Here is a 22,960-nt window from a genome sequence, read left to right as displayed (position 1 = left end):
TGTAATATTTTGCTAAATTAATTATTAGCTTCAACTAATGTCAAAAGTTATTGATGTACTTCAATTCCTAAAAGTATTGAGTTTTGTTTTTGCCTGTCGAAATTTAAATCGGGGGCCCTACTTAGAGGTCACTATATATATAAATGATTATTGGTCGAGAAATCGGTCTGAATTCGAGAATTATCTATATGAATATAATACTAGAAACTGTAAACATTTATACTCTGGAAAACTAATTTGATCGAGTGCTCAGAAAAAAAGAAGAGATAGCTCACGTATTGTGTACTCAAACACACAGTAATAGACGTATGCTGACAGATACGAAGGCTCCGTTTGTTTCGTGAAAAATAAATGATTTGAAAAATATTTTCAAAAAACGATCGCTTGTATTGCTTGAAATAATTAGCCGATAAAAAATATTTTTATTATAAACAATAATTTATGTCTAAATATTTTCGTAAGCGATGAAAGAAATTTTCATTCATTTATTTTTGTAGTGATACGAGCGATTATTTCTGAAACCCGAGCACTTCCCGTGGAATCGCTCAGAGATGGAAGCTGCACGCTCTTCTCCAATTTCTCCGTCCTGTGGTTGATTCTTGAAGCAAGTGAAGTAACTGATGTTTTTCAAGACGAGGGTATTCCTCTTTTCTAGACAAGAACTTCACTAGCACGATAATACAGACTACAGAGTACATTATTTACGTTCGACACACAGATATACCTTAATAGCATCATCATGCTGCTTCGTCTCGATTTTTATCCTTCTTGTTCCTCTCTCTCTATGTATATAAGAGACCTGACAGACTAGGAAGTCGCCTGCAGAAGCGATGAAGAAGAATCGAGAGGCTCGTGCACGACTGAATTCGATGAGACCAAGACGGGGTTGCCCTCTAGTTGCAGCATGACACTCCCCAGTATCTCCGCGAGCATCTTCTTGAATTCTTCTTCCTTCACAATCTTCCCGTCGTCCGCGTCCATCATCTTGAAGGCTTCGTTTACAATAGTGTCCATCTGCAGCATCATCAACGGTCAATTTGCTTTAGTGCACACAAACTTAAGCATTATGCAATTAAAATCTATCATCGGCAGAGACCAAGTGGTCTTTCATTCAGTTCAGTGCTCTGCAATCACTTGGTCTACAGCTCCCTTTCGGGATGGCCTAGTTAGGTTTCAGACGGAGGAATGTACACATATATGTGTATGCACTTGTCTGCACGGAAATGCTAATCTTTGGGTTGATAGCCAAATCTCGGGTTGGCAATGAAAGGATAGTGTATTCTTGGTTAAATCTGATGCTATAAACCAAACAAAAAATCCTGAAGAAAGGGGGAAAAATGCAGGCATTGACTTAAAAGACTTTACTGAATAACATTGATTTCTCTAAATTGGACAGTCAAGTCTATCGGTTTGCTTATTCTTATATGGAGGTGGTCAATTTGTTTTCTGATAACTTGTGATCAGGGGTTTTTTTCGTTGTTGATTTCCAATGATGGATCCGTCAACACATGCAACTGAAATGACATTTCGAATTCAGAATTGGCGGGAAAGATCAATAACCTGATCAACTGCCCCAAATGGAGGTAATCCGGCTGAAGGGGCCAATGCATCCAGTGCCACACGCAGATACTCCTTCGAGATCTTCCCTTGTTTATCTTTTGGCACATTCTCCAGGGCTGCATTTAGCGACTGCAAATGCAGAAACATAAGGTACGTTAATTTCCCAATTTCTGTCCGATGTCTATTTACTGGAATGAGAAGGGACGAATTAATCTATATGGTAGCTCGTTCGAAGCAACAAGAGACCTTGTCTAATTCGAATTTATTTGACAACAGTCTCTTAATTCCACTCCCATCAAAGGTATTCTCGCTGTGAGCGACGATCACAGGCTGCTCCTTAAGACGTTGAGCCACTCTCTCTGCTACTTTCTTGAATTCCACCAAGAATGTCTCTTCAGAGACAGGCTTGTCTAAATTATCATCTGCTCCAGACTGCAAAGCTGGTTCCACGATGTTGCTCCCGACCTACGCGAAAAACAACTGTAAGAAGAAAATTGCACGATACCAGAAAGGAAGAATTTGCAAGAAGCGACTAATATCTCACAGGATGACTACATTTTCCATATTTCCTTTTGCACATTCAGTGCTTATTAGTCGGGGATGTTCTAAAGATATTTCTAAGGCACAATTAATTCCGTTATTAAGAGACCAACCAGCTATCTGATGCATTTGATCTCAAATATCTGAACTTGATTCAATTTAAGTTCTTTCTTCTCTTGTTATTTTTGCCACTTCAGTTTCTTACTTGGCTGCACTTCACAGGAAAGAAAAAGGACAAAAGAGAACATGGGATGAAGAGAACACCAAAATAGAAAATCAATTACCCAAGAGTCGCAACATGGGGGCATCCCTTGTTCAACTGTTAATTTCTCCAAGGCCTTGACAATGTAATCTCGAACCGATCCATCAGGCACTTCTATCTGCGAGTATATAGAGACCATTTCCGACTCAAAACTTGGGCCATTGACAAACTCCAGGAGGTCCTCCCCATCAATGCGGAGGATAACAATAGGGTCTCTCTTCAAGCCAGCAGCCATGCCCAACAGGAAATCAGATAGCACCTCCTTAAACTCAGTCTTGCTCACTTTCTCTTGTTTTCCATGGGTGAACTCATTCAAAACCTGTAACAGCAGCCATACAAAACTGAGCAATGGTTCTCCTTTCAAGTCAATCAGCCTTAACAGAAGCAGAAATCAAAAGATAAATACATTTTCGAAGAGTGCCCATGACACATGTCCATATTTTGTTGCCCTTTTAGTTATGCAGCCATGTTAAGTACTGCTTACTTTTCTTTACAAGTTTCATTAGTTCTCCCAATTCACAAGGCATATGTCTTTTCAACTTCATATTTACGTATGGCAAGTCTATTTTGCCTTTAAGATGTTTAATTGTTGCCAAGAGCTCCATGATCTTCCCTCTCCTTTTCCCCTCTTGACACTACTTTTTTCTTCTTGAGATGTGTTGGGTCATTCAGGCGGGGCTGGTGGGGGTTGTGGCCTACCCAAGACTATTCAATTGTCGCCGTCCATTCGCGTCATCCCTAACATTCTTTATTCGGCCCAACCTAAACTGTCATTCTGTCTTTGTAGTTCCTGATTCTCTCTTTACCTTTCCGCATCATGACTACTTTCAGAACGAGAGAGAGCAGAGCCAAACACGCACCCTGCAATGGTTAGCAACTGAGCAAGGTCGTCTCATGTTGCGATTGGCCTAAGAAAAGATGCCACACTGCTTCCCACATTCATCATGCGCCTAACAGTTGCAGGTATACCGAAAAAGAAACACGAATTGTTTTCCATCTTTACTGTTTTTTTACAATCACGTGTTTCTCCACAGCTCGGGCCACATCACACCATGAAAGTATCTTTCTTCGCAGTGTTGCTTCATACCCATTGTCCCCACCACCACCACCACCACCACCACCATCACATTAGCTTTGGACATAATCATATCAATCTATCATGCACAGCACATATTCAGGATGATGATCGAACTTGCTCGTAGAATCTAGTGACTGTTCAGGCGTGCAACTCCTTTCTACAACGTTCGTCACTAGATTCCTGGAGAAAGCGAGAGAGAGAGAGAATAAAAAAGTCAAGAAAGGAAAAGAGAATTGCCCTCCCAACTCCAAAAGCTTAGACCCCACCACACCGACAAACGTAAGTCATAGGCTGGGGCGTGGATCTCTCTTGCCCTACTTACTGCAACTACATGATTTCACAAATTGTTAACAAGGACTTGGTTGATAAGTACCTAATTGCACCCGAGTAACGATTAAAATGATTACAACTTTCCGCCCACTAATACTTTCTTATTTAATGACGCTTAATTACGTTTAACAAGTATTTCGGTGCACTTATTAACGGAACCCTTTTGATTATATTTATTTTTCAGAAGTACCCATCAGAAATAAAGGCAACCACTCGTCACCCTTTGGAGGAATATAAATGTAGCATTCACATTGCGAAGGACTCATCCGAGACTCTTTCGTCTCGTCTGAAGCTTGCACAGGCGACAACTAGTGCAGGAGGAGGGTCATCTTCGAGACGAAACAACAAATTTTTTATGGGAGATTAGAACAACTACAAGATCAGAATGAAAATTCATCATCATCATCAGTTGATCTCTCTCGTCTCTTTCTTTTTCGTTTATTAGAAGAGACAAAGGGACCGGTCAGCATTTAGTATTCACCCCAGCACGAGCTGCAAAGTCAAAAGCATACGTGACTTTATCTTAATGCTCATCTCCTCCACGCTTCATAAAGGATCGCATTCGTTCCTCCTCTACACCGGCCATCCGCGCCCACGATCAGCACTCAGAAGATGCCTCTGAACTCAAACTTTTCACCGATATATTTTCATGGCGATTAACTGGGCAATTCTAGATAATTTATATGACTTTTTACTGAATCGCCCAAAACCGGATCCAAGCAGGTTAACTAAGTGCCGATCACCACAAATTACGTACGCGAGGTCCTAATCATCGAATTTTATCAGGACCTAAAGCTCAAACTCGGTTCATTGCTCTAAGTTACAAAGCTAAGCAATCGATCTTATCACTCCGATAACCTCTTGAATGATCCTAGAGACAAAATGTTATGTTGCAGAAACTCTTTGTTTATCTTGGAGGCCTCTCTATAGTCTAGAATCTTACCTACCCGATTGGTGTTACAAGGACATCAATGTTATGAATGGGGGAGTTCATGGCACTCAACAAAACAAATCCGCTGGGAGAGACCTTGCCTAAGTGCATCGGGCCTCGTTGCACATGGATTATGAATGATCCAATTGTACTGTGAAACTCCTAGAGCATGATGACGATGAAGGGTTCCCTTTCTGGGACTGGTCTAAGGCTTGTGTGACAGAAGTTCATATGCATGAGCGAATGAGTGCAGAAGAGAAGAGTGTGACCGGCTCTGACCTCGGAGTAGATGTGATCTGAATCAGGCGAAGAGCCCTGAGCAGGCAAGCCGAGGGCGGCACCAATGTCGGCGACGGCGGGCTCGAGCTCCTTGACTGAGAGTTGGCCGTCGCGGTCGTGGTCCAGCTGCTCAAACTTATGATCCACGAAGTGGGCGAACACCTCCTCGTTCTCAACCAACTCCATTATGTTGGAGCCATCAAGAACCTCCCCACTGCTCCCGCTTTCCCTCTGCCTTTCCATTGGGGGATGGCCTCAAGATTTCCTGTGAACCTGCGCTCGTGAGGCGTTTGCTTTTTGCGCCCTTTTGGAGCCTCTCGTGAGTTTGACCGGATGAACTGAGCTGTTGAGTCTCAGGTTTTGAGGGATGAGGATCAGTTGATGCTGTCACGGGCTTGCTTGTCTGGGAAGAGAGAATGGTGGAGGGGCTAACGAAGATGTCGTCTGCTCGTTAAATAAGGAGAGCTGAGAAGAGAGGGAGCGACCACTTGACGTTTAGCCAAAGATTAGGAGGAAAAAAAGAAAGAAAATGATGGTAGAATTGTCTACGGCTTGGCTTGGTTGGTTCAGGTTTTATATCCGGTTGGTTTTCTAATAATGCTCGTGCTGAAAGAAATGTCAAAATTACAGATAACACGTGGTGCAAGTAATGACATGGGTATCGGATTTGGATTTTGGCGAAAAAAAAGAAGAACGTGCTTATCTTACTAATGACGCGAATGGTAGAAACGCCGGCCAATGAAAATGATGTGACAAATTCTCGATAGATGTTTGACAATATCCACTTGCTTAAATGCTCACGGTGCCGTTTGTTACCCCATTCTGTGTGCCATAACATATTTTAGTTTCTAATGTGAAGAGAATAGGAAAGTTAAGAAATGCCAGGATTTTGGATAAATTATGCGACATGGGTATCGAATTCGGATGCTTGAAACTTGATCAAATCCATCTATCTAATGTCAATTGCGTCGGTTGGTCCAGTCGGTCCCCATTTGATAAGCCGACTGTCGTGTTTAATATATGTTGTGCATTAGTTTAATTAGAGGAAAATTTCATTGAAAAGAGTTGGGACCAAAACCGAAAGGGGAACCTTCGAGAGGAGGGGAGAACGTTAGGAACACCAAATGGAATAGGGCCACTAATCAAACGTGTGGCTAGGACACGTGGGACGGTTTGGAGGTTGTGTGAAATAAAGAAAAAATGATTGGAGACCGGCCCCAATGGTCGGCCCTCACCTTGCACGACTCAAATCATAGGGGATTACATCACCACCCCTTCGTTATCTTTTGGCTTCTTCCGCTACGTGGCCCCTGCCTAATACACGTTTTGACTATAGGACATTGGGATGAGTACGACACCGCCCATTGATGTTCATACGATGTTAGCCAATGCTCGAAGTCGTGCGAATATGATATTACCAGAGAACGACACAAAGTCTCCTACTCAGGGAAGGTTTGCAGGAAATTGCCACCATCTTTTAGTGGTTTAGGAAATCTCTCTCTTTCAAGGAGGCAGCCGGGATTCGACTTTCCCAGGAAGTAGGCCATTTCGAAAGGAAGTTGATTAGGGATTATCAATAAGCCTAGAATTGATTCTTCTTGGGCCGATGCCTGAGCAGTTAATGGGGAGCCTTTGAGGGAAATGCGGCAAAAGGAAAGAAAATCCATGGGCGACCCATCGTCTCCATCCCATAAATCTAACCAGGAGGACTTGTGCTTACACTTCTATGTTTACCGGGGCTATCTATTACAACTGGATGGGCTATAAAAGGTGCTGCTACTAGTCTTCTAAGGAGGCTCTCAACTATTCCTTATGGATAGAAGGGAATTTTCATGATAACTTGAGCACATCACCACCCAATGGTGTTCATTCAATGTTAGCCAATCTTCAAAAAAATGCGAATATGATATTATTAGAGAACGACACACGAAATTTAATTTCTAGGTGACTATTTATATATGCAAAAGTGAGTAAGGCTCACGCGGGATTAAACTACATGGCATGTTCTCACATGAAACGATATGTTTTTAATGGTTACTTTTGACAAATTTCTAATTTTAATGCATATTTATTTATATCTTATGCAGATGTTCCTTATAGTCGAATGTAAATAGATTTCTCTCTGTCAAAGTGCCTCTAGTCTTATCTAAATTTCGATCAACCAGCAAAAAATACAGTGGAAAAAAGAAGAAGAAGAATATGTGTCATCTCATTGTGCTGACTATCTACTCATATGAGTTGCTGCTCTTCGCCGTCTCAGGCGATTGATAGCAAGCTCAAACATTCTCCATTTGGAATCCTTCTCCCTGTGCAATGTCCGTTCCACATCTTCAAGTTGAGGCGGATTCGATTTGCCATTTCCTGAGCATGAGCCGTTTGGCACCGTGTCCGGCGGGCTTGCTCTAGTTTGGCCAGAAGAATCGGCAATGAGTTGACCCGCGACCGGTTCTCTGCTGCTGCTTCCGATGGGCATTGATGATGGAGTTTTAGACAATGTGTTTGCTTCTATCTCTTGCTTAGCTAGATCATCGTCCGCTTTGAGATATTCCTGCGCATGTTGGCACGAGCTAGCGTGATAAGCTCATTTCCTCAGACAAATTACCATAAGTATTCGACTACATCAGTATGGTAAAACAGGGAAAATTATGAGACGAGTGTAGTGCGTGCACTAAGTTACATTTTGACAATGCAAAACTATGGCTACAATAGTTTCTGTCTAGTGTGTACTCAATCCACTTAAAACTGTTTCAAACTTTTGCAGTGTGTACTTGATTCACTAGAACTGTTTCACTCCCTCTATCTGGTTCTGCTACGCAAACTTGACAGAGCAACTGGTGATATAGCGATCAAATTGATCGAGAAATCAATTCCCTTCTCTCAGCAAAAGTTTCGCTAATCCATAAAATACCTGATCGGGCCACGGCACCGACTTCGACGGAGAATTAGCATACTGCAGAAACTCGAAGAACCTTATCTGACCATAGCTCATTGCCTTTTGCCACATCAAAACTGCCGAATCCCCTGCCATCACCCTCAGCTCCAGCAAGCTACGGTCGATAACTTTCTCGTGGGTCGCCAAGTATGGCCGAAAGAAGCAGCTGTAAATGTACTGTGTGCCCTGGAAATTTCAAATATAAGTAAAGGGGGCAAAAAGATCATCAATTCGAAAAGAAGTTGCCAAATTTTGCGTTGGGATGAGACATGACATAAATACTCAATGCATACCTTTGTCTGGGGATGCCATAAATAGACGAAGAAAGCGAACTTCGCTTCACCGTACAATGGTAACCTTCAAGAAAGCAAGACTCAAAAGATATCAAGGCATGGATAGCAAGAAAATCTGTTACTCCAGGTTACTGGATTTAATTCTTCTGCTGTATTGAGTTGAAACTATACCATGATATGAATGCATCGCCAAGTCTCTCGCAGACCGAAAGAAAAGCTACTAAAATCCTGCGAAAAATGAATGAAGAGAACGCATTGAAGTGTAATTTCCAGCAATACCATTGAATTGTACGAGGACCAAGACATGAAAACCCAGACCAGTACTGGCACCAGAAGAGAAGTTGTTGGGTCTCCGGTTCGTTGTTCTCGATGGTTTTAAAACAATTGTAAGCGGGATAAGCGTAACCAAATATCATCCTGCACCCGCAGAACAGAATTCCCACGTGAACGAAATTCATCGCCCCGGAAAAGATACAAGTGACATTGACTAAGCCAAAGCATCAATTGGAATGACATGATAGAGATTATATTTGATTTGTAGTTACATACAGCAGAGCCCTTGAAAGAAAAGATCCCATCATTCTGTACACTTCAGATAGAAGATGATCTTGCTTTTGTTGGTTTCTCTTTGTCAACCTGAAACCAAGCAAAGAAACATAAACAAACTAAGAGCCTTTACACTTAATCACAACATGCACTTCCGAACATAAAACAGTGGGGACACTCGAGACAGACAACTCGACCATCTCGAATCATCATCGTACCAAAATGACGACTCGGGCGGCCGTGCAAAAGAAAGCAAAACTAACTCGTTTCCCGGTTCTTAAGCCGGCGAAAGCGAAACTGATTGAATGCGCTATCGGGTCATGAATTGAGCAGTTCAAGCACACGACAATGCATCAAGAGGGGTTTCCTGAAAGCTATCTGAGACCGAGGAACTCAAAGAAACTACTCACTACGACAAAACAACATGAAGAGGAGATGCGCAGACGAGGATGACGGAAGAGACTTTCGTGGGAAGCTGGTCCGTTTGAATGGCGCGAAACGTTCACGAAACCTTACAAAAAGAGAGGGCCCACGAACCGGTGCACGTCGCGCGAAACGCCGCGACGCGCCTCGACGATAAAACGACATGGCGGTTTCGCCCTCGCGACCGGTTTGGGCTCGTAATGACTCGGGCCTTGTTTTTTTCGGCCCAAGGACCTCTTCTTCGATTATTTTCTGATTATGATTACAATTTCTTTTTCTTTTTTTAAGAGATAATCCGAAGTCTTTAGTATATTCGAGGCGGCTTTTCGAGTTTTCTCGTGCGTGATGAGTCGGGTTTTGTGATCCTACTTACACAATCAAGTCAAGTTCGAGATAGATTCGAAATATAACCAAGTTTCACAGGAACGACTCTGTGAGTAGCTCGATCGATTCGAATCCATTTCGTTAGAATCTAAGGTTCAAACTTCTGAATAGGACTTTCTTTTTAATACTTCGTATAGTTAGATGAACTCTTTGTCAGGACTTCTTTGGGAGAAAATTACAAAAAAAATGTCATAAATCTATTATACTCGTGTCAATTTAGTTTAAAACCTTTCACTTTGGGCAATTTAGTCCCAAACCTTTTGGCAATTTACCAATTGATTCCTTTCGGTTAATTTTAGCCTGAAATCGCTAACATGGACGGCGGTCGTCCTACATGACATAACCAACGATGACGTGGACAATTTTTTGCAAATTTTTTGAATTTTTATTTTATTTTTCTTTACCCTTGCTAGCCACCGGGCCGTTGGTCATGCCCTCACCAATCGCGAAGGCCTCGCACAGATCTGGCGAGGGCCTTTGTGTCCTTGCTCGCAGCTTGCCGGCATATTGAAAAAAAAAAGCAAAGAGAAAAAGGAAAATTAAAATAAAAAAATAAAAAATATTGTCAATGTCAGTGCCGCCCATACCAACGTCAGTTGTGCTATGTAAAACGATAATCATCTACGTCAGCGATGTCCAGCCAAAATTGGCTATAAGGACTCAATTGGCTAATTGGCAAAATGTTTAGGACTAAATTGGCAAATCGAAATTTTTATGATTGAATTTGTACAAATGCAATAAGTTTAAACCTTTTTTTTAGGAAAAATGGATTTCATGATAGGTCTAAAAGTTTACACAATCTCCTTATTATTATCTCATTAACAATTACAAAAAAAAAACCAGTGAAATATATTTAATTTTGCAAGTACCATTTACATATCTCAAAACAAAATCCTACATTAAAATAAGACCAATTACCCCTCAAACTCATTTTAGCATCTTGTTTAAAATTTAAGTAGTAAAGTAGTCTTTATAGGCAAAACTTAGGCATGTACTTAGTATTTTTAAAGAAGCTAAAAATATACGAGCTGTCTTTGATTTTTTTTTTCCCTTATTTTAATGGGTTTATTTTACTTGCGCCCAAAACCGATAAAACTGAACTGATGAGCTGGGAAAATCAAGAATTGGTCGACGGAATGGCCACGTCACCGGGGGAAGCGCGCCACGTCAGCAAACGGATAGTTCAAAACAGAAAAACAAAGCAGGGGGAGCCAGCCAACCAATAAATAGCGCGCACATCGTTTCGCTCGTCATCTCTTAACCTCCACTCCCTCTTCTTCCACCTTTCATCCACTCCCCCATCTCTCTCTCTCTCTCTGCAACTTCAACTGCAACTTCAACGCTGGGAACTCCATGGAAGCGAGCTTCGCCGCGAAGCCACGCTCGGTGGTGCTCGCGCCGTGCGCCTCGCCATCCCGCGGCCTCTCCCCCGCCAGGCTCAGCCTCGTCAGGACGCGGTTCCTCGGGAGCTCCCACAATCTGAGGCCTCCCGGTTCCCCCCTCCGCCGGAGCAAGAGATGCCGGCGGCTGCTCCAGTCCCGCTCCCATCGGCAGCTGCTCCTCGTCAGGGCTTCCGGGGCTCCGCACGCGGTGGTCGTCGTGATCGCCGTCCTCGCCGTCTCCGCCGTGTCTCTCTTCTTCCTCGATCGCTACTACACCACCAGGAGAAAGCGCGGCAAGCGGGTCAGCGTTCTGCATCTTTCATGCACTGTTCTTGAGTTTTCGAGTGATTTTCGCTGCGATTGCCGAGAGACGGTGCTTGTTCTGATTTTACGCTGTAGATTTTGAAATGAGGTGGTTGATTTGATTTGGATCCTCTGGATTGATTGGCATGGTGTCACGCTTTATTTGATGGCATTCCTATGGAAGTTGGATTCTACTGAAGAGTATGGAGAATCGTCTTCATGAAAGAGTATGGATACACCAACAGCCCACGAAGTGATACTGACATCACAGTAGACAGTATATCAATTTCGTAAATTAGTTTTAACATGCCTATCATTGCTAGTGCACCTAGTACTTCAGAGACTTTGGTCTGCTCCTTGGATTATAGCTGGTTATGGTTTTTCTTTGATGTGTAAATATTCCATGCACGCTAAAGCAAATGTGGAGACATATAAGCTCACTTGATTTTCTCATTGGGCATGGCTTTATTGGTTCATTTGTACACATTTAGTGGCCTTATCATGTTGTGACCGTGACATGATGAGTACAGACGGGCCTTGTGTATGTGTTTTTTTTTTTTTAACATTATTGGTTCTTCACAATTTGCTTCGCTGTTCCTAGGGTAGACATTCAACTAACCCATCTTTAGTCATTTCATTTGGGGTCAGGTTACCGGCGAAAGATCTATTGCTGACGAGAAATGTGGAAAGATTGAAGGTCTACCACAAGAAAAACTAGAAGAAAGATGTGTCCTAGAGGAAGAACAGCTGCTGAATTCTATAGAATCTGCTTTAGCTAGTGAAGAGATTCCCGTGACAATTTTAAAGTCTCCCTCATCCAAAATTTTTGCCTCTAATGGAAATGTAGTATTCTCCAGTGAAAGAGAATTTGAAGATTGCTCTCATTCAGCTGTCCTTCCTGAGTCAAAGGCACTGCAACCACTTATCGTTGCTAGTGGGTTGATGGAATTGCAATCACAAGAAGATAAAATGGATGAACAATGTGATGCAGAATCACCTGAACTAGTGGTGGACTCACGGGTTGCTGCTCCTAATCATGGTTGTGATGTGCAGGAAGCAGTGGAACAGAATGATCAAATAGAATCCAGGGAGCATGAACCTGCCAGCTACAAAAGCTTTTTCATGGAAGCTGAAAGAATGGACCTGTATACATTTTACGAGCCGAAGCAGTCGGAAAAGGCAAAACAAAGCAGCTTGAGTTTGCCAGGAAGACCAGCGGCTTCACAACGCACTGTTCTCGATGTAAATGGGCTTTCTTCATTGACAAGGCACATGATATCCAGAGAAGAGAAATTGTCATTGCAAGGTTCTTTCGTCATCACTGGTCGTGCCTTTTTACAGCTACTAGTTGTTAATAGTCCTCTTAAACCACTGAGGACATTTTATGCCATTTTATTTTAATTTTTAGTTCGCTTTGCATCACATTAGAATTTCTAAAATGGATATAATGTTTTTGCAGAAGATGCTGAACGTACAGTACCTTTATCATGTTATAATGGAGCATCTTCAGGCAAGAGAAAAGGCATTGAAGATGGCAGAGAATTATCTAGAAGCAAGGAAGTTAAAAACGTCCAACCAAACAAATCCATAGAGCTACCTGCATTGCCTCACCCAAATGGCATTCGTGTCAACAAAATACGCCATCTTACTAAGCATTTAAGTTCTTATAATCATTTACTGAGACAGGGCAGGTAGTTTCTAATTTTCTTGATTGAGAAAACTATTGCTTTGATTAGTTATTATCTTCACTAATAATGTTCTACTAGGAATCTGTGACTTGTTGAGAACTTTGATCTCATTCATAAGTGATTCTTGATAGGATAACTGACTGCATAAAGTTGCTTGAGGACATGGAAAAGTTGGGTACCCTTGATATGGACAAGGTTTGTGAGAGGATTCTGGTGCTCGGTGCCCTGTTTATAACCTTTGTAGCTTCTTGTTGCAATCTTCTTCTGTGGATTTATTCATTAAGTTCTCTTAAATTTCAGATATATCATGCAAGGTTTTACGACATGTGCAAAGGTCGTAAGGCTCTTGATGAAGCCTTCCGCTTTACCAAGTTGATTTCTAACCCGACCTTGAGCACATTTAACATGCTGATGTCTGTATGTGCAATTTCTCTGGATTCAGAGGGTTAGTTGATTTCTAACCTGACCTCGAGTATATATGTATCTCGCATTTCCCAAAGTATCTTGTCTTTTTGTTCCCCTTAACTCTTGTTAACATATTATAACTTGATTTTTTTTCTTATACCTCTAGGTGCTTTCCGAGTTCTACAATTAGTCGAAGAGGCTGGACTGAACGCTGACTGCAAACTTTATACTACTCTTATTTCGACTTGTGCTAAGTGCGGGAAAGTCGACAGAATGTTTGAAGTATGCCAACTTCTTTAGATTTACTGGAGTTTTTGCATGCTCTCTAGAGGGGCCTTTACCTTGCACTTTGCTTTTCTTATCATTTGTTTTTTTTGTTGATGTTTCCTCAATGTTACATGCTGCCTTAATCTCATCCTCATCATGCAATGAAATAATTTAGACTGGTATGTACACGTATCCAGCCTGGCCTGGTTATTTTTTATTTTTTATTTTTTTTGCGGGGGTGGGGGGGGGGGGGGGTTCTGTGGAGGTTCACGGGAGACTTTTTAGAATATGCAGTGAGCTGTTATCTTTACCATTAACCTTTAATATTCTAGACATGATTTTTTCTAACTATGTTGTGTTTGTTTGTGACTTTGCATGAAAAAGTTCGCTATTCGTAATAGTGACATCCCCATTTGGCACCTTATATCGCTGATATGTTATTTGAATGTTTTTCGTCTACATCAAACTAAATTTGTTGGATGTCTAGTCTACAAAGTCTTATACCTTTTTGACCTCGGCATGTGGTCGCAGGTGTTCCACGAGATGGTTAATTCTGGGATTGAACCAAATGTTCATACTTATGGGGCGCTTATTGATGGTTGTGCCAAAGCTGGACAAGTTGCTAAGGCCTTTGGTGCCTATGGTATTCTGAGGTCTAAGGTATGATGATTTAAACCGTTTTTTCTCCCTTTGCTGTGATCTTTCATTTTCCATTTTTATTGTCTCTGGACAGATTGTGATAGTTAAACCTGCTTTTCTTTCAGCAATTTTTTTACCGTGGAGTATGGTAGTGACTGTATTCTATGTGCAGTAGAACGTGAAGCCAGATCGAGTGGTATTTAATGCACTGATTACTGCTTGCGGACAATCGGGAGCTGTGGATCGTGCTTTCGATGTCTTAGCAGAGATGAGGGCTGAGACACATCCAATAGACCCTGATCACATCACTGTAGGTGCATTGATAAAGGCATGTTCAAATGCAGGTCAGGTAGGGCAGCTGTTTGTTAGTTAATTATGGTTTCATTCCTTATCTTGCTTTTAGGACTTTCTTATGGGATAATTTGAATATTGGAATTGACAATTGTGTGAATTCTTGCTGGTAGGTTGACCGGGCGAAAGAAGTATACAAATTGATGGATGAATATAAGATCAAGGGTACTCCAGATGTTTACACTATTGCTATTAATAGTTGCAGCCAGACCGGTGATTGGGAATTTGCTCTGGGCGTCTACAATGACATGAAAAAGAAAGGCGTGGTTCCTGATGAGGTATTGTTAATTGTAATTTGAACACATATTACCTGGTTATCGAAGCTAGGTAAGAAAGGGAATCTTGAGTGTTAAGTCTCAATGTTGTTCCGGAGAATACATCCGTGTTATTTTCCTGCTTTCTCTAGTTGCACTTAACTATAGAAAGGAGATTCATTGATTATGCCATTTGATTTCTATCTTCAGCCTTTTATCAAGAGCCACTCATGGAAGTAGCTTATTCTGTCTTCTTTTCTCCTTCGGTGCAGATTTTTCTCAGTGCATTAATAGATGTTGCAGGGCATGCTGGGAGGGTTCATGCTGCATTTGATGTTCTGGAAGAAGCAAGGACTTGTGGGATGCATCTTGGAATTGTATCATACAGTTCTTTGATGGGTGCTTGTTGTAATGTACGACTTTCTCTGGTTCTGAAATTTTTGACAAATTACGTCGTGGAATGGAACTAGTTAATAACTGAAGTGGATGTCTTCATTGATTGACAAAGTACACTTGAGGACTACAGCTATCCTCTATAGGTTTTGATAGTCCCTTGAAGTGTATGTATGTAGTAATTCTAATTTCTCACCATGACATTCATGAGTGGTCTTTTCTGTCAATTATCTATGTGATGATCAGAAAAGAGGGCTTCTGAAGAATTTTGTATAATGTCTCAGGCGAAAAGCTGGGGGAAGGCTTTAGAGCTGTACAAGGATATGAAGTCTATCAGGATAAAGCCGACAATCTCAACAATGAATGCTTTAATCACTGCCTTATGTGAGTTTAAATTACTTTATTTCTCTAACTTAATTAACCTATGGTTCACTCTTGTCAAAGTTTGACCTAGTATTTAAGTGTTTGAGAGAAGAGGATCAGCTTAACTTTTTCTACCTGCTTGTCATGTTAGTATAATGTGCACTATGGAAGTGCAAGGGAAAATATTTGAAATGTAGTTTCTACCAGTAGAAGAGAGCTCACATGACATTGTCGTTTTTATTCAATAAAAGAAGACATGCCGGACTTGTTCTGCAATCAGAATACTGGCTACCCTGAACATAGATCCATTTCTATTTTGTTTGAAATACAGAAACTGCAATGAGACAGCTTTTTAACTACAGGTGAAGGGGATCAGCTTCCAAAAGCAATGGAGATATTCTATGATATGAAGAGGCTAGGATTATGTCCTAACACCATCACGTACTCAATACTCCTAGTGGCATGCGAAAGGTAAGTAATTTGGCGCTTACAAGATAGACTTTGTTTTAACAATATTCTTCAGATTATTTTGCTCCAAGTTGCAGTCTTTATTATTTCCTTTGCAGAAAGGATGACACTGAAATTGGCATTGCGCTCTTTTCACAAGCTAAAAAGGACGGGGTTGCTCCTAACATTACTATGTGTAGATGCATGATTGGTAAGTCTGATAATTTAGATCAGTCGCAACCATTGAGTGCCTCTGACGTGTCTTCTCCTTACTGTTGCTAGTGTTTCCTTGTCTAATTTCCGTATCTGAAATTATTAGTGTTCAGTAAGATGAGAGCTACATTCCTCAATAACATTTCTGTTAAGAGACAACACTGATGAGTAAAATCATTTTTGTGACGGATGTTCCAAGAGTGGTATATTTTCTGATTACAAAGCCTGAATTGGGAGTACCATTTGTGTCACTGTTTTGTGAGGTTTTGGTACGTTGATGAAGTAAATACCATCATGACCTTTCAGCTATTATGCTGCTTTCTAATATACTGCAGTCACTTAAAGCAGTAATCATTATCCATGATTCTATGTTATCTTCCTGTTGATTTGCCAATAAAGAGAGCTATATGTACTTTTTAAGCTGACATTTGAAACCTGTGACAAATTTCCCATCCGCACATGAATTGAAATTAAACATTTACACGATGTCTCATTGATGCCAAAGGTTCTTAGGGGTTCATTCATAGATTTATGTATTATTTTTTGGAGGGTGGATGGATGGGATTTCAGGGCCAGGAACTACATGTGGTACCTAAAAGCTGTTTCACCTTTTGGTCAATTTATGTAGCTTCTAAAGTGCATGTACTGCCTAGTAACGACAGAATATTATGTTTTTGATTTTTCTGCTAGGGATACATATATGCAATTTGCATTAGCTGGGGGGAAGATTTGTTTATTGAATAATGGAAAGATTGAAGTCAGGAGATTGCACCCTTATGTTCTCATTATTTCGATAGTTTCTGCATATTCATACATCTTTGGTTGTATCCTACATTAGGAAAGCTTTCCAGCTGGTCAAATGTTTGAGCCTTCATCTGTTTAGATTGTGATTTAAAGTGACTACGACAAACTCACGAGTTATCTAGTCTGAACTCCTTGAAGGAATGTGTCGTCGGAGATATGTGAAGGCATGCACACTTGGGGAGAATGTTTTATCTCTTAACTTGGGACGGCCACAAGTTGACAATAGATGGTATGTTACTTGTTCTAATGCTGTATTGTTATTCTAGACATACTTCTTTTCCTATGGTAGAAAACTTCCAATAATGACCTAACTTATCTAACGACCTGTAAGTTGGATTCCTCTCCATTCTCTGTGAGCAGAGGAGATAAATATGCTGCACTGGAAACACTGTTATTTTAACTTTTCTGATATGGAAAACATACATATGTACTTAATAGAGTAGTTGCATATTCATTTTGACACACCTGTCCTTTTGATGGATGCAATAAGCCACAGAGAGAGTCGTACCTTTTCTTGTACTTTGACTTCGTGCTTCCTTTAAAAGTTACCATAATTGGTCACCAACTCACCATAAGTATTGGAGCTCTTCTGCTGGAAATCATTATTCAGTACATTGACTCTTTTTGCTGATTTTGACCCTAGGACCTCAATGGCCTTGACAGTCTACCGTGAAAGTATTACAGCTGGTTTCACTCCTACCATGGAAGTTGTTTCAGAAGTATTGGGTTGCTTGCAATTCCCTTTTGATGTTTCCTTGAAAAGTAAAATCATCGAAAATTTGGGAGTCAGCGCTGACACGTCAGGATACTCCAATCTTTGCTCTTTAGTTGAAGGATTTGCAGAATATGACCCTCGTGCATTTTCCGTACTGGAGGTGTTTAACTGTTCAGCATTTACCTCATTTATTGAGTGGGCTTTTTTCACCATCAAAGTGCAGCGGAATAATCTTAAGTTTTCAATTTTTTCAAATAGGAAGCCGCCTCACTTGGAGTCGTTCCATGCGTATCTTTTAAGCAAAGTCCTCTCGTTGTCGATGTAAAGACATTGCGGATTCATACAGCCGAGGTGCATTTTGCTATGCTGTGCGCAGCTAACAGTGCTTTTGATATGTTTGGACTGCTATTTAGCATTTCAAGGGTCTCTATTCCTAAAAGACCTTTCAATCTTGTGATAATATCTTCTTAAGATACTTCAACCTGTTGGAGGTGATCTACATTCAGCTCATGTGCCACTTTAAATTTGTAATCATACATATTTGTGGAATTTTTGAATGACTATAATGGGTTTACACAAGAAAAAGCAAGTCGATTGAACCTGCATTGGTGAGTACCTTTAACCCCTGGTTTTTTTTTTTGGTCATATAATCCCTGGTTTTTTTTTGGTCGAAATATAACCCCTGGTTAGCTAGGTGCTTTTTATGAGGTTAATTTTAGGGAGACTTGGAACTTCATACTCCTAACAAAGGAAAAGAATAGAAATTTTTTTTACACATCGGGGTCCTTTTGGTGCTTCCCAATGCTACTTTTATTTTTCTGGCAAAAAGAAAAGAAGAAATAATAGTACAGTACTAAATTATTGTGTATAATTTACAGTATTTGTAAATTTTTGTGTTGAATTTCTCCTTTTTCTTTTTGCCGTAGTCTCATTCTCATAGCCAACAGTGACCAGGCTTTTATTTTGACTTTATTCCTTCAAGTAACCTTTCATTCTTAACCATGTCTCTATGGTACGATGTATTAAACAGTCTCACTTGGTCAACCGGAGAAAAATATTGCAAGGAGGACTACTCTTTGAGCTATTTTTCCCTACCATCATGCAAGTTGTGAAGCTTCATCATATTATCACTGACTGTCTGTTAAATTTTGTTAGGTATACATCTTGACAGTCTTAAAAGGCCTAAAACACCGACTTGCTGCTGGTAAATATATTTTCATTTCATTTTTCCTTCCTTTTTCATCCCTTGTTTTGAATTTGTCATGAGTTTCTGATTGAATGAAAGATCTGATTACGTAAGTAGTAATAGTTTGTCCTCTTTCATATAAAGTTATGCTAGTAAATGGTCAGGCAGGGGATGACGACATTTGATTTGTGTGATCTAATGATCTTCCTTTGGGAAACTCCTGTATGCCAAACATGCTATTGGAATTTTCCGTTTGTTTAGATCAGTGCTTTCCACTGGAAAAAAGAAGAAGAAAAGAAACACCCATTTAAAACATAGTGTGATATTTCCTTGGACAAGCATCCTTGCGTATGGTCTAGTCGGTCGGCCGGTCGGACTGTCTGTCTCATCAAGTTCAGACATTTGGCTTTTTGTTGTCCATCACCATTTTCAGTTGATATGCACTTAGTTTTATAAATATCTTTTAGAGCTATTGTCTGCATGAAATTAAGTGGGTATGCACTATGAAAGATTGTAGGAGATAGTTTGCGAGTCGAATAGCTTTTTGATTAAATTGCTTTTGGATGATTCTGTTGCCCCTGAACCATCCACAGGTGCAAAGTTGCCCAATTTAACCATCTTATTGCCTGTCGAGAAAGCTCAGATGGAAGCTCCTCATGGAGAGAAAACACTCCATGTTGCAGGAAGGTGAGGTGTACTTGTCTCTGATTTGGGACTAGTGGGAGATGTGAAGTTTATAATCCTGGAAAGTGGATATCGTTACGTTAAGTATTAGCTCTTGACTGAGCCAAACTTCAGGTTGAAAGATCTAGCCCACAGCATTATCTGGATTAGCTAGTTGAGTTTTGATGCCATATTCACATATTTTGGGAGTAGTCAATATGTGCTTGCTCCCAAATCCTCTTTGTATTTTCTGTCAACTCCATTCATTTAAAATATAGAACTGAAAAGCTTAACATATACCGGTAATTAATACCTAGAAACTGCTTTTTCTTACCACTTTAATTTTACAGTTTATGATTTTTTTTAAAATAAATCTTGTGACGATAAAGTTTTTAGATAGTCCCAACCTAGTACATGTTAGAAAAATAAGAACAATCAGCCGGATTGAGTAATAGAGACGGAGCTTCAATAGTGAGTGCGTCTCTGAACAGGTTGAGCCAGGCAGTTGCAGCATTGTTAAGGCGGCTAGGCCTACCGTACCAGGGAAACGAATCATATGGGAAAGTCAGGGTAAATGGGCTCACCTTGAGAAGATGGTTGCGGCCAAAGCTTGCTTCTCCTTTTAGTGGAAAACCGGGAGAGTTCGGTTTGTCTCAGCTACGGCTTGGCAGTGGGATCACACATCAGCAGCGGAACATTAGAATTGGTGATCTCTCTTTGGAATAGAGGAAGGTCACACTAACGGGGAAACAGGAAAAACTGAAAAGCGAAAGTTATGCACATTCTGTGAATGTAGACTGATGCTCAGAGATACAAGTAGAGAAGCATGTGGAATCCTGTTGAGAAATACCGGAGATCGTTCCTTGTGGACTACGAGATGTGGCCCCAAGAAAACTGAATTGAATCAGGCCTCTTTGTACTGTTCTTTTGGGTAGACTGCAAAGTGAAGTATCATCCAAGGAAATGGCATGCTTGACCTGTTTGTGCAAGAGTTTGAATGGCCATTGGCCCGGCACAGTTTGCTGATGCAGCTTTTATCCAAGCCGCATCAAGAAGTCATGAAGACTACTGTTCTAGGGTTCCTTCCAGTAAATTTTTGTATGAGAGTGCTTGAAATAGCTTGGTAGAAAGAGCTACACTGACTTGCATCTGTTTTTCTGGTGTTCTTATGTAAGAAATCGTTTACCACTGAGTAATATATTTTCTGCGTAGTTGCAGCTTCTTTTCTGGGAGATGCATCAGCCAAGACAGTTTCCAGCCGATTTCTGAAACTAAAATTGCTGAAATTTGAACTTTGCACCATCCTATACACGAGTGTTATCTTACATAATCCATTTGTCGTGATACGCATATGGATCAAAACTTCTGGATGAACATCATTGGAGTCACGAGTCGCTTATACTTTGTGTAATACAGCGCCTGCATTGGCTGACGTATAAGGTAAATTTTGCCTGTTAACTTCCCTGGCCTCTGGTCAATAGCTTCCTAATGGATGAGAAAAGTAAAACATCGATCATAAAAACTTAATTGGCATCAATGGTCGATCAAGAGTGCTTGTTCTAATACCAGCAACTCGAAGATCTCGTGGATGCCCTGTGTCTTGGTTAGAAGCGCGCAAGCGCCCTTATCATGTTTCGCCATTTACTTACTGTACCAAAAATTTTCCCTTTATTATTGCCGAAATGCATCCAGCCCACGCATGTATATCAAGGACTAGATGTTTGGTGTATTGACATATATTGATAGCTTCTTTCGCTTTTGGGGGAAAAATCTACAGGTGTCATCTGCCTTTGCTCATATCGTGTTTGGACAATCGAAGGAAATAAATGTCATCTAAAATTGAAATAGCTCGAATTTCATATTAAAATGGTGATTTTGAGAGACGCTATATGACCTTGCTTTATACAAGCGGCAAGAAGGAAAGGGAAAGAAGAAAAGAAGTGGTCAAAACTGTGAATGTCCTCTCTTCAAGACGTACTAAAACTTCATAACCCACGCAACTGAGTAGTCTGATCAATGAAGGTCTCTTCTCTTCATGGAATCGTGAGGCCGCCCATTGGATGCTCGAACCCACCCATACTCTTCTTCTGCTCGGAGCAGCAACTCTCAGAACAATCGGTTGTTGAAGAACGAAACTGGAACCAGAATACGCTTTCTTTGCATCTCGCCAACGTGAGCTGCCGCATGGCATTTTGGAACTTCTGATTGATTTCCCTGTGCTGAGAGGCTGCAATTTGAGAACTTGCCTGGATGGCAAACAAATCACCATTACCGAAGAAACAACAAAGTCCTGAAGTAAAAAGTGAAGTGTTATTGTCTTTTTTTATATAAAACGAAGAAGAGATTATTATAAAACTAATACGTGACCTCTGGATGTGAAGGTTATGAATATAAAGTGCTTGCACATATAGATATAGATGATATTGCTGAGAGTATGGTGCGACATATTTTTTCCAATATGAGATAATTATTGAGCGTGTGGCCATGAGATTGGCAGATGAGAGTACTGATAGGACCCATGCTTCCTTACTCAAATAGTGTTTTTTGCTCAGTTAGCTCAAGGTCTCTCATCATCCATTTCTGGTCAAGGCTCCATAAGAAAACAACTTACAATTCCTTCAAAAACAAATGGGGCCGTACACCTGAGATTGGAGTTTGTCATAATCCTTTTTTTAAATAACCGAGCAGAGTAATGGAAGTTTGAATTTGAAGATAGAGAAGAAGATAGGACCCCAGCAGGTAATCATGGCCACGGTTCGGAACCGGCGGTTCCGGATCGTGGCCATGTGTGAACCGGACGGTTCCGGTTCGTAATTTAAAAATTTTAAAAATAAATTATGAAATAAAAAAATAATGAATTATAAAAATATGAAATAATGAATTATTCAATATAAATTATAATCAAAATGAAAATTGTAGGGGTGATCGGATTCCCGGTTCCGACCGGGAACCGAACCGGTAAGACCGGTCCTTTAATTTTAGAACTAGGAACCGAACCGGCAAATCATAAAACCGGGAATCGGACCATTGGTCCAGTCCGGTTCTAGGCGGTCCAATGGAACCCCTTGCTCTTAACTAGCAAAGGATCGTAGCCACAAAAGGCATACAACTTCACATGCTCATGGCTTGACTTGGGTTTTATAAACAACCAAGTTATATTAGCTTAGAGTCCCTAAATGTAGGATAAGAAGAAAGAAGCTCATGTCGACCCACTCCCACGCAGTTTCCTGTTACACAACGCAAATGCATTGAAGAAAGATGAATTTATCATGCTCAAGTTGCTTCTTTGAGCTGTTTCAGTGGCTTGATTCTACTGAAACTGTGGACAG

At 40.7% G+C, this 22,960-nt stretch overlaps 3 protein-coding genes and 1 long non-coding RNA gene across 6 annotated transcripts; 2 read left to right on the top strand and 2 right to left on the bottom strand.

Moving 5' to 3' along the window:
- Positions 1 to 647: 647 nt before the first annotated feature.
- On the bottom strand, positions 648 to 5,533 carry LOC115672824 (uncharacterized). Its single transcript, XM_030594779.2, has 5 exons — positions 4,981 to 5,533; positions 2,385 to 2,681; positions 1,807 to 2,025; positions 1,561 to 1,689; positions 648 to 1,014 (listed from the first exon to the last, which is right to left on the bottom strand). Exons 1-5 carry the CDS (start codon positions 5,221 to 5,223, stop codon positions 808 to 810), a joined length of 1,095 nt encoding a protein of 364 aa, XP_030450639.1. The 5' UTR covers positions 5,224 to 5,533; the 3' UTR covers positions 648 to 807.
- LOC130135462 (uncharacterized) lies at positions 3,184 to 4,088 on the top strand. Its single transcript, XR_008814834.1, has 3 exons — positions 3,184 to 3,325; positions 3,437 to 3,719; positions 3,955 to 4,088. It is a non-coding gene; the product is annotated as an uncharacterized LOC130135462 (long non-coding RNA).
- Positions 5,534 to 7,125: 1,592 nt separating the features above from the next.
- On the bottom strand, positions 7,126 to 8,776 carry LOC115672541 (putative HVA22-like protein g). Its single transcript, XM_056304916.1, has 4 exons — positions 8,377 to 8,776; positions 8,206 to 8,269; positions 7,889 to 8,098; positions 7,126 to 7,528 (listed from the first exon to the last, which is right to left on the bottom strand). Exons 1-4 carry the CDS (start codon positions 8,661 to 8,663, stop codon positions 7,202 to 7,204), a joined length of 888 nt encoding a protein of 295 aa, XP_056160891.1. The 5' UTR covers positions 8,664 to 8,776; the 3' UTR covers positions 7,126 to 7,201.
- Positions 8,777 to 10,797: 2,021 nt separating this feature from the next.
- LOC115672649 (pentatricopeptide repeat-containing protein MRL1, chloroplastic) lies at positions 10,798 to 20,861 on the top strand. 3 transcript variants are annotated; one of them, XM_056304813.1, is made up of 19 exons: positions 10,798 to 11,241; positions 11,892 to 12,567; positions 12,706 to 12,934; positions 13,063 to 13,126; positions 13,232 to 13,376; positions 13,503 to 13,618; positions 14,135 to 14,263; positions 14,418 to 14,591; positions 14,707 to 14,871; positions 15,120 to 15,260; positions 15,525 to 15,624; positions 15,966 to 16,074; positions 16,170 to 16,261; positions 17,206 to 17,296; positions 17,711 to 17,942; positions 18,041 to 18,133; positions 18,938 to 18,986; positions 19,562 to 19,655; positions 20,123 to 20,861. In XM_056304813.1, exons 1-19 carry the CDS (start codon positions 10,912 to 10,914, stop codon positions 20,355 to 20,357), a joined length of 3,264 nt encoding a protein of 1,087 aa, XP_056160788.1. In that variant the 5' UTR covers positions 10,798 to 10,911; the 3' UTR covers positions 20,358 to 20,861. The 3 variants fall into 3 exon arrangements, 2 of the variants coding, with proteins under 2 accessions (XP_056160788.1, XP_030450379.2); XM_030594519.2 differs by having other exon boundaries at positions 12,703 to 12,934; XR_008814836.1 differs by lacking the exons at positions 17,711 to 17,942; positions 18,041 to 18,133 and having other exon boundaries at positions 12,703 to 12,934; positions 20,123 to 20,179.
- Positions 20,862 to 22,960: the final 2,099 nt, after the last annotated feature.

The sequence above is a fragment of the Syzygium oleosum genome, unplaced genomic scaffold (assembly GCF_021117445.2).
Source record: "Syzygium oleosum isolate NSW1041296 unplaced genomic scaffold, Sole_v2.1 Sole_v2.33, whole genome shotgun sequence".
Lineage (NCBI taxonomy): Eukaryota > Viridiplantae > Streptophyta > Magnoliopsida > Myrtales > Myrtaceae > Syzygium > Syzygium oleosum.
The sequence above is the reverse complement of the archived record's forward strand: the minus strand, read 5'-3'. Positions and strand labels throughout refer to the sequence as shown.